Source organism: Austrofundulus limnaeus, unplaced genomic scaffold (genome assembly GCF_001266775.1).
Source record: "Austrofundulus limnaeus strain Quisiro unplaced genomic scaffold, Austrofundulus_limnaeus-1.0 Scaffold83, whole genome shotgun sequence".
Taxonomy (NCBI): Eukaryota; Metazoa; Chordata; class Actinopteri; order Cyprinodontiformes; family Rivulidae; genus Austrofundulus; species Austrofundulus limnaeus.
The window spans coordinates 1,930,442-1,941,983 of NW_013952485.1; the positions used below are offsets into that span (position 1 = coordinate 1,930,442).

At 40.7% G+C, this 11,542-nt stretch overlaps 1 protein-coding gene across 1 annotated transcript in view; it reads left to right on the forward strand.

Annotated features, from left to right (window-relative positions):
* The window catches only part of LOC106519804 (glutaminase kidney isoform, mitochondrial), a gene marked incomplete at both ends in the record, with an annotated part of 57,495 nt that overhangs the window by 1,611 nt on the left and 44,342 nt on the right, over positions 1-11,542 (forward strand). Inside the window, 1 exon segment of the mRNA XM_014011618.1 lies at positions 1,332-1,578. Coding sequence (XP_013867072.1) covers positions 1,332-1,578 — 247 coding nt within the window.

The window sequence follows — 11,542 nt, forward strand, 5'->3', positions numbered from 1 at the left end:
GTGAATGCCACAAATTCTCCTAAATCACTCGTACGCACAATTTAAGAACAAATCTGTGCGTACGAACGGTTCTTGCATGAGGCCCAATGCCTCCATAGTCCAGTGTTGATCTGATTAGTCCTGTATAAATGGCTTTCATTGACTTCCTGTCTGCTCCCCAGTCTCTTCCTGTTAAACATCTCAAATGATATATATATTTTTTTACATTTATCTACTACTTTTTGGATATGAACTGCTCATGTTATTTTTTTCATGAAACCAAATGCCTAAACATTTAAACTGTTTCACTTGCAAGTGACTCGTATATGGGCACTTGCCCATATAATTTAAGTTCAGTGGTATTAGTTATGTTTTTCTTGTAAAATATACTATTTTGTCTTCTCAACAAAGTAATACGAATCCCTGCTCAAGTGACCAGTTTTAACATTCTTAATTGCCATTTGTAAATTCTTTATAATAAACTACATTTTTCCTCTTTTCCATAAAGCCCATCATTTGCAAATAGCAATCGTCCCATCCCCTTTTCTATATCTTTTTTTTTATTAAACAACAAAGAACACACAAAATGATACAATGTACAAACAATAAGGCGTATTTCAAACAAACAAACAAACTTGCATAAAAGAGAAAAAGGATGGGTGCAAATAAAGATAAGAAATTTTAAAATAAGAAGGAACAACAAGAACAAAAAAAGGCTAGGGTTTGGATGTGAAATCATACTCTTCAATTAAAGAGCACAGATTGTGGGCATGTTTAGTGTGCATCACTTTAAGAGAATTGCAGTACAAAATAAAGTCATTGTGAAAATGATAGAAATGTGGTTTAACCTTAAGATATTTAGCTTTATGGATGAAAAATTTCCCCAGAATGATAATAGTGTTGATGAGAGTCACTGTTGTTGTTGTCCATAATAAGTCCATAAATTATATTGTTTTCAGAGAACATTTGGAGACTGGGAACTTTGGGAAACAACCAGTCAAACATATCAGACCATAATGTTTCAACATACATGCATCAACATCCCCTTTTTTTTCAACATCCCCTTTTCTATATCATCAAACACATCAGCCAGGGGTCATGACAATCTGCAAGCTTGCTTGAGTTATGACAGTAGTCTCGACCAATCAGATACCGGTTTAATAATGCGCTACTCCAATCAAATCGCGCGCCTGGAGAAAGGTTGGTTGTAGCTTTATGATGAGCATCTGCAGCCATCGGAAGACCGTTGTATCAACTGGAAACGCGTTTTTCTAGTTTTTATTTCACATTTCTAAAATCCAATAAGTTCCACCAACCAGACGAAGCCGACATGTTACCCTTTCGGTCCACAGTGGTGCTGAAGGAGCTGTTTCAGGGTCAGCTGAAGCGGCCGCTGATTCGCAGAGCAGCAGCCGGTGTGAAGGAGGCTCTACCCGCGGCTTGTTTTACCTCCGCGGGTACGGAGAGAAGGTCATCAGGCGGAGGGGGGGCAGTCTCCAGGTGGAGATCCGCTCAAAACCTGAACAGAAAGCCCGGCGTCAGGGGATTCTGCTCCAAAGAAGACGGCCAGCATGAAGCTGCCAAGGACACAGCAGATAAGTGAGTAACGCGCTGTAAATATAGGCCGAACTTTCTAAAGCTAACAATTAAACAAAACACAAGACATTATTTTTTTTGTAGTTTTTAGTTTCGTATGTACCAATCTAGACAAAGTTTTACTGGAATAAAGGGTTAGGCAAGAAAAACTCTGCACATACGAAGCATCTGTGATGCAGTGAATCGTGACTAACCGTATCGTCTACTACATCTTCATCCTCCAACTTGTCATCTTGGTAAAGGCCAGTGGCGGCTGGTGGAATTTTCTCCAGGTGGGGCTACAACTCTAAAATAGACGTATCCCAAAAAGCAATCAAACATGTACTAAGTTGTATCACGCCAGTGTATTTATTAAACAAATGACAATAATGAAACAGCATTACAATGTCATGTAGTGTTTTATTTGTAGTACATACATTTTGCTCTTCTGTTACTGAGAAGCAAATTTCTTCATGACTGGTTAAATGCAGGGATGTTTTAGTGTGAGATGTGATGTTGTACCTGAGGAAAGTCTGGATTGTCTTCAGTGTTCAGCTCCTCTCAGATTCAGCTGTGGTCAGAGGAGATGTGATGAGAATCTTCAATAGAGTTACAGTCTGAAGATGCAGATTGTTCTCCATGAAGAGCTCCACAGCACCACTGCTGCTCCTGATCTCATAAAAGCCTGTTCAGTGTTTAGCCTGGTCCTGTTCAGCACTGCAGCCTCCATGGTGGTGAACTGGAGACTTGCAGGAACCTGTCTGCAGCTCTGATCAGATGCTTGTGAATGGCTCAAGATGATTTCACGAACCTAAAAAAAAAAATAAATGCACAAATTTAATTCAGAACGGAGATGGCTACAAATGAACTTTATAATATTCAGTATATAGAAAACAACTGAAGTTATGAATACACATTAATTTATTAACAACAAATTGTTGCACCTCTAAGGTATTGTATTCTATTATATTTATTTAAAGCTGTGTTAACAATTATAAAACAATACAACTATATTAAACTGTGATTAAAAGCACAACTTTATTATAGCACTACTATGATTAAAAGCATTACAAAAGTATTAACTTGTTTAAATTCATACTGGGTCAGATCCTGATGCTTTAAAAACGAGGCAATGAATCAAAACAAACCATTAGCCTCGCTAAAAGCAGTTAGCTTAGCCTGTCGCTAATCCAGTTCTTGGAAAATAATGGAGTGTAAACTCTCCCCTCTGTCTTTGTTCTGATGCTTTTCTTGTCCAGCAGATCTGGTCCAAGCTCTTTTACTTTAAGCTTCTCCTAGTGTGTTCTGGTCTAAAATACTTTTGTTTTAAGAAACTCACCTAAGTTGTTTAGCGCCTCAATTTCTTGACATGTTAATGCTGTTCGCATCGTATCCGTCAGTCTACACCAAACCACGCCCACCTACACTGGCACTAGAGGCACGTTTTTGTATGTCCACCCTAAATGGCTGAATCCTGTGGCTTTGGGCTGATCCTGGGCTGAACAGACTTAGCCCCAATGAGCTGCAATCCGAGGGGGCGTGGCGAGACGCCTGTCAATCATTCTGAATCACAGCAGACACTGAATGAAAATGGGCTGTGGATAGTTAGCCCTGCAGAACGACCCTGGGATCTTCCTAGGTGGTTTGGCACTAGTTTTCCTTGTAAATTTCACAAAATAAGATATATTATTTTTAAGTTTTGTTTATTTTTAAGTTATTTATAAATTGTATATAATTATATTATAATTTTATAATATTGTTTATTTTAACATTTTTATTGNTTTATAAATTGTATATAATTATATTATAATTTTATAATATTGTTTATTTTAACATTTTTATTGTGAACACCAGGGAGGGCTTAGCCCTACTAGCCCACTTATACCAGCCGTCACTGGTAAAGGCCTTGTCACACTATGATGTTTTAGACAACTTATGCCAACTTGTAAAAATTTTAAAGACATCTACGTTGAAGATGGAATTGAAAAAACAATCAACTGGAAGCTTCTTTTAGGCGTGTATACTGTAATTCTAACAAATTGATCAAATGTACAAGTTTTATTAGCAATTTGGACATGAAAAATGTTTCATAAGTTGGCCTAAGTTGTCCAGTGTGTCAGGGCCTTTAGGGAAACGTGTGAAATCTGCAAACTAAATCGTTACCAAAAAAATTATTCACCAAAATGTTTGTAAGGATGTATTATATCATGTATTAAAATATTGAAATTCAACTCCTGTGGGAAACCTTGAAAAAAACCTGCTCAAGTTAGGGTACCGAGAAATGACTGTTGGAAAAAGTGATTTTTTTAAGAACAAAACAAAACTGTGCCTTACATAACTTATGAGGGGTCAAATCAGGATTTTTTCATGATTCTGAGTTGATTGTTAGCGTTTACAGGTCCTCAAAAAATTAGCATATTGAGATAAAGTTCATTATTTTCTGTAATATACTAATAATCATTAAACTTTCTTATATTTTAGATTCATTGCACACCAACTGAAGTAGTTCAAGCCTTTTATTGTTTTAAAATTGATGATTTTGGCAAAAAAGTAAAGAAAAATCAAAAATCCCTATCTCAAAAATTTAGCATATCATGAAAAGATTCTCTAAACGACTTATTAACCTAATCATCTGAATCAATGAATTAACTCTAAACTAGGGTTGGGCATAATCGTATCGTGTGCAATTAATCATCAGAAAAACATGAATCTATTATTTTTTTGGCACTTGACAATTAATATGATTAATGCCAGCAGGGTTTCTCCAGTCAGTTTCTGCTTCAAATATGACGAACATTAAAAAAAGTTATGTAATTTATTTATCAACACAATTTAAAATTTGAAGCGTGAAGTTTGTAATTTTGACACAATTTAGAACAGATTTATATGAAGAGCAAATCATTCCCACTAAATTTGTCATGTGACTAGGACATGAGAGTGTCCAAGAACTCCAGTGTTTTATCAAGGGCAGGGTCCATGCAGCTAGCTATTAGGAGATTTTGGAGCACTTCATGCTTCCATCTGCTGAAAAGCTTTATGGAGATGATTTCCTTTTTCAGCACGACCTGGCACCTGCTCACAGTGCCAAAACCACTGGTAAATGGTTTACTGACCATGGTATTACTGTGCTCAATTGGCATGCCAACTCTCCTGACCTGAACCCCAGAGAGAATCTTTGGGATATTGTGAAGAGAAAGTTGAGAGACGCAAGACCCAACACTCTGGATGAGCTTAAGGCCGCTATCGAAGCATCCTGYGCCTCCATAACACCTCAGCAGTGCCACAGGCTGTTTGCCTCCATGCCACGCCGCATTGAAGCAGTCATTTCTACAAAAGGATTCCCCACCAAGTATTGAATGCATAACTGAACATAATTATTTCAAGGTTGACTTTTTTTTTTATATTAAAACACTTTTCTTTTATTGGTCGGATGAAATATGCTAATTTTTTTAGATAGGGATTTTTGTTTTTTCTTTTTTGCCAAAATCATCAATATTAAAACAAAAAAGGCTTGAACTACTTCAGTTGGTGTGCAATGAATCTAAAATATATGAAAGTTTAATGTTCATCAGTACATTACAGAAAATAATGAACTTTATCACAATATGCTCATTTTTTGAGAAGGACCTGTATGTGTCCTGTGCTTCATGTTACAGATGGCTAAAACCATTTGTAATATGGGCGGTGGACGAGTTTTTCTACCTTCAACATTTTCATAGTTTCTGCAGTAAATCCTGCAAGCTGGCATGGCACCCAGCTGCTGTCAGAGCCTGCAGGTGCAGATAAGTCAGATGGATTTGTGCAGCACTGCCCGCCAATGCTTTACAAAGATTTATCTTAAAAGAGATGTGAACCATTGCCATCCATCATGTTCAATAATTTACAGCTTTATTAGACACAAAATAGCCATGAGGAATTTCGGCTTAAAGACGCATCCCAGAGGAGGAGCTTGTCCCAAAAGGGCACAACTCAGAGGCATTTCTAATCCCAAAAGGCTTTTCTGGTCCCCACCTGTCGTTTTGCTCCTATATAGCCTTTGCGCTAGCACCGACACTATATTGCCTTATATGTATTAGCTCGGTGCTAGCGTGACAAACAAGCTAAACTGAGGTCCTCCATCCATATTTGCAGTTGCAGCTGAGTCATTTTTGTGTTCTCTCTGTCGTGGATGCAGGACCTCAGTGACGAGAGGAGAATGTGTAGCGCTGAGCTAATACATATATACTGTATGGTGATAGCGTCGAGGCTAATGCCAAAGCTAACAGGTTAAGCTGGGGTTCTTCTTCCATGAAACAGCTCTGTTGTCTGCCATCCATATTTTCAGGTACAGGCTGAGTCATTTCTACCTTCTCCTCTCTGTCAACGCTCTCTGGTTTCATTTAAGAGTCAATCGTCAGATATTGTCCAAGATTAACCTTCAGGGTGGATATAGCTCGCTATAGCAGCCTCACACTGAGGACCTATCTACATCATCATTTACCCAGAATGCTTTGCGTGTAAATAAAATGGCCCCGTCCGTGTAATATTTCGAAACTTTTAGTTTAAAAATTATAAAATCTAAACAGCCTACAGTATTTTTACAGTCTTTATTTAACAGTAAAATATATGTTTATCAAATAAAGTCTAATGTTACAACTAATCGTATATACCTTAAAAAAAAACTGTCCAAAGCAGGGTTGGGCAATGTTGGCAAAAAAATTAATCACAATTAATTGTGGTATTCAGCCAATAACGATTAATTTGACGATCAACCCCCTAGAGTCCCTGCACACCTTATGTCCTAGTCACATGACCAATTTAGTGGGAAAGATTTTCTTTTCATAATATCTGTTCCAAATTGTGTCAAAATCACAGACTTCAGGCTATCAATTTTTAAATTGTGTTGATAGATAATTAAATTGCAGAACCTTTTTTTATGTTTGTCATATTTGAAGCAGGGAGGAGCACCGAGTGCGCTCTGCCTGGTTGCATTAATCGTATTAATCGTCAAGTGCCAAAAAATAATTGATTAATGTTTTTCTGACGGTTTATCGCACACAATACAATTATGCCCAGCCCTACTGGGGTAGGCCGTGGACATCACAAGTAGGGCTGCACCAATTAGTTGAAATAATCGATGACGTCGATTATGTAAATTTGTCGATGCAGATTTTTTTTATTATCGATAGGCTGTATTAAATAACCACCACGTGAATGTTCATGCAATTCCATTTTGGTACCTAAAAGCATCATTGCGACCGTATTGGCATAAGAGTGGTGAGTTTTTCATGCTTGTCCTAAACGCAGCATCGCGCAAGAGTGTTATGACGTCAGCGGCTGCTGCTTCAGTTCAGTCTGAAGCTTGAAAACAAGCCTCACAGCTCCTGGAGTAAAATTTACRGAACAGACCGCCTCTGAATTATCTGGTGGATTAATTCTCTTGTGAGCACCACTTTCTTTATTTCATCCATCATTAAACAGAGACCGGTGTTAGGTCGAGCCCCGTTACCCCAGCAGACGGTTCCGCCAGCGTCTCAAACAACAGAGGTGCTTCCAGAAACACGTCTGACCTAAAGAGCACAAGCAGCCAACAAGTGCTGGACGTGTTTTGGATGTTCAAAACGTAGCTTAAATACCTTTTGTTAATTTTAACTGCATCCTCTTTTGTTTATTTGATTTAAACATATTTGCCTTCCATGGACCTCCATCATCACACAATTTTTCAGGCGGGAAATGACATCAATAGAAACACGTGGAGCTGGATTTTAATTTGTGCAATAATACAAAACAGTCTTGTTGTTTTCAAGAGTTTTCACTTTGAAGAAATAAGTTACATAACTGATGTTACAATACAAAGAGTTGGATGTTGTCTTGATATTTGTTAATTTTTATATATTGAGAATTATGTTTAATATAAAATAATAAATACATGTTTATTACATGTTTATTATAGTTTTTCCAGAGTGACTTGAATTTTGCATGATTTAGTTCATTTGTTAGATTAACATCTTGCACTATATTTCTTTTACTTGAATTTTATATGCTTTGGTTGAGATTTTATGTTGATGTTAAATCTTTTAAGCTTTTTTTTGTTAAAGAATTGACTTTAGAGTGCATATTTTGTGTCCATGAAAAACTATTACAGAAAATATTACAATATTAAAGAACTGTTGTTGTTAATTTGATGAAAACATTTTAAATTTCCAGTGCACTCACATCAGAATAACTTATAGATTTGTTGTTAGAATAATTGATTAATCGAAAAAATAATCGTTAGATTAATCGATTAGAAAATAATCGTTTGGTGCAGCACTAGAACTCTTAAGACTGTTGTCTGAGGCTGGGTCCCTGAAGAGTGTCTGAGGCTGGGTCTCTTAAGACTGTCATTTGAGCCTGTGTCTCTTAAGACTGTCGTCTGTGTTGGGCCTCTTAAGACTATCGTCTGAGGCTGGGTCTCTTAAGACCGTCATCTGAGGCTGGGTCTGTTAAGACTGTCTGAGGCTGAGTCCATAAAGACTGAGGCTGGGTTTCTTAAGACTGTTGTCTGAGGCTGAGACTCATAAGACTGTGTTCTGATGCTGGGTCTCTCAAGATTGTCTGAGACTGGGTCCCTTAAGACTATCGTCTGAAGCTGGGTCTCTTAAAACTCTCTTATCAGATTTGGTCACTTAAGACTTCGTCTGAGGCTGGGTCTCTTAAGACTATAGTCTGAGGCTGGGTTTATGAAGACTGTCTGAGGCTGGGTGTCTACAGACTGTCGTCTGTGGCTGGTTTTCTTTAGAATGTCTTCTTAGGCTCGGTCTCCAAATGCTGCGTTCACACCGAACGCGATTTCAGCTTCAAAATCGCAGCCAACGCTGAAGTTGGTCGCTTGTGCACTTTGAGGTCAGACGCAGGACAGCTCTTGAAGCGCTGCACGGCAAGAGCCTCCCCGCCCCTCCCTCCTCTGTTAGGCTCTGTTTAATGTCAGACGAGGAAGTGGCTTTGCTTTATTTACAGAGAGCAAGAGCATGCCACGTTCATCAGATAATTAATTCATAATTAATTCCCCAGATAATTTAGAGAAGAGGCTCACAGCTCGCTTTCAGGACTATTTTTGTCCCGAGTCCAGTCTGATGAGTCGCTGCCATGCATTGGTGCGGATATTTCTGTCAGGTCACCGACTGCAGGCACTCGATTTCAGCTAAAGAGCTCCTCTCCGTCGGTTTCAGGTTAGTGGACATCATTCAGTAAACTGTCCCGTCGGGAAATATGTCGCTACGTCACACAGTGGAGTCTCTCTGATTGGTTGACGCAGCACGTCGAGCTGCAAAAGTTCAGATTTTCTAACTTCAGCGATTTGCGCCTCAGCACGTTGAAAGCTCAGATCATTCAAATCGTTCAAATCGCACTGCTCTAATCGCGCTTGAGGCGCCGCAGCACTTCCCGACGTTGCTTGAAGCGCATCCACCATAGACTTTTGCATGTAAACCTGAGGCTCCTGATGCTGAAATTGTATTTGGTGTGAACGCACCATAAGTCTGTCTGAGGCTGGGCCTCTTAAGACTATCGTCTGAGGTTGAGTCTATGGAGACTGTCTGAGGCTGGGTCTCTTAAGACTGTTGTCTGATATCGGGTCTCTGAAAACTGAGTCTGGGTCTATTAAGACTGTCATCTGAGGCTGGGTCTCATAAGTCTGTTGTCTGAGACTGGGTCTCTTAAGACTGTCATTTGAGGCTGCATCTCTTAAGGCTGTCCTTTGAGGCTGGGTCTCTTAAGACTGTTGTCTGATGCCGGGTCTCTTAAGACTGTTGTCTGATGCCGGGTCTCTGAAGACTGAGTCTGGGTCTCTTTAAGACTGTCATCTGAGGCTGGTTCTCATAAGTGTGCCATCTGAGGCTGGTTCTCATAAGTGTGCCATCTGAGGCTGGTTCTCATAAGTGTGCCATCTGAGGCTGGTTCTCATAAGTGTGTCGTCTGAGGCTGGGCCTCTTAAGACTGTCTTCTGAGGCTGGGTCTGTTAAGACTGTCTGAGGCTGTCTATGAAGACTGAGGCTGGTTTTCTTAAGACTGTTGTCTGAGGCTGAGTCTCTTAAGACTTTGCTCTGATGCTGGGTCCCTCAAGATTGTCCGAGGCTGGGTCCCTTAAGACTATCGTCTGAGGCTGGGTTTGTTAAGACTTTCTGAGGCTGAGTCTATGAAAACTGAGGCTGGTTTTCTTAAGACTGTTGCCTGAGGCTGACGATTAACCCCCTGGAGTCCCTGCACACCTTTATGTCCTAGTCACGTGACCAATTTAGTTTGAAAGATTTTCTTTTCATAAAATCTGTTCCAAATTGTGTCAAAATCGCAGACTTCCGACTATACATCAATTTTTAAATTGTGTTGATAGATAATTAAATTACAGAACCTTTTTRKWTGTTTGTCATATTTGAAGCAGGGAGGAGCACCGAGCGGACTCTACCTGGTTGCATTAATCGTATTAATCGTCAAGTGCCAAAAAATAATTGATTAATCAAAAGGAAAAAAATTGTATAGGTCCTCTGGACGGGTTCTTCTTCTGAGATGCATCAGGACTAATTGATTAATGTTTTTCTGACTATTAATCGCACATGATACGATTATCACCACCGGGAGGAGGCCCCGAGGAAGACCCAGGACACGCTGGAGGGACTATGTCTCTCGGCTGGCCTGGGAACGCCTTGGAGTTCCCCCGGAGGAGCTGGAAGAAGTGGCTGGGGAGAAGGAGGTCTGGGCCTCCCTTCTGAAGCTGCTGCCCCCGCGACCCGACCCCGGATAGGCGGAAGAAAATGGATGGATGGATGGATGGATGGATGGATGATACGATTATGCCCAACCCTAATCCAAAGAGATTTGGTTTACTGTCAAAAAGATAAAATTGGATAATTTATTTATATTCACATCTTCATTGTGGAGATTTGGAACAGCAGGTTTTTTATTTCAAATTCCTCACAGAAACATGTTTGCAATATTGTTGTTATTTGTGGGCCACATCCATTCATTACCAACATCCAGAACATTAATGAGGATCATCCAGAATGTTTCCACTTCTGTCCAGCAGCTGATAAGGCTGACAGCTGTTAAATCTTATTACCTGAACAAAGATTTTACATGTTGGTCTCTGTTTGTTTGTTTGTTTGTTTCTGCAGAATGTCAGACTAATGAAGAATAGGCAAGGTTAATTTGTGTTTTTAAATATTTACTAGCCCCCAGTAGGGTCACCCAAGCCAAACAGGTACTAGGTGAGGGATCAGACAAAGTGCAGCCCAAAGACCCCTATGATGAATACGATGGATGGATTCAGTGTTCCCTTGCCCAGACTTGGGTCACTGGGGCCCCACTCTGGAGCCAGGCCTTGAGTTGGGGGATGTTGGCGAGTGCCTGGTGGCCGGGCTTTTGCCTATGGAGCCTGGTCAGGCACAGCCCGAAAAGGAGACGTGGGTCCCGCTTCCCATGGGCTCACCACCTATATTAGGGGCCATAGAGGTTGAGTGCATTGTGTGTTGGGCAGTGGTCGAAGGCGAGGACCTTGGCGGTCCGATCCTCGGCTACAGAAGCTGGCTCTAGGGATGTGGAATGTCACCTCTTTGGTGAGGAAGGAGCCTGAGCTGGTGTGTGAGAGGTTCCGACTAGATGTAGTTGGAGAGACAGCAGGCGCAAATCGTGACACCGCACCTCGTACTGGCACTTCCGGTGGCAGGTGTCACAAGTGCCACAAGTGCCACGAACTTCGGCTAACTTCGGCTGACTTCGGCACCTACTAATGGCACTTCCGGTGGCAGGTGTCACAAGTGCCACTGTTTTCGGGGCGAGCTGCCAGTGTTGCCACGGACTTCGGCTGACTTCGGCTGACCTCGGCACCTACTAATGGCACTTCCGGTGGCAGGTGCCACTGTTTTCGGGGCGAGCTGCCAGTGTTGCCACGGACTTCGGCTAACTTCGGCTGACCTCGGCACCTACTAATGGCACTTCCGGTGGCAGGTGCCACTGTTTTCGGGGCGAGCTGCCA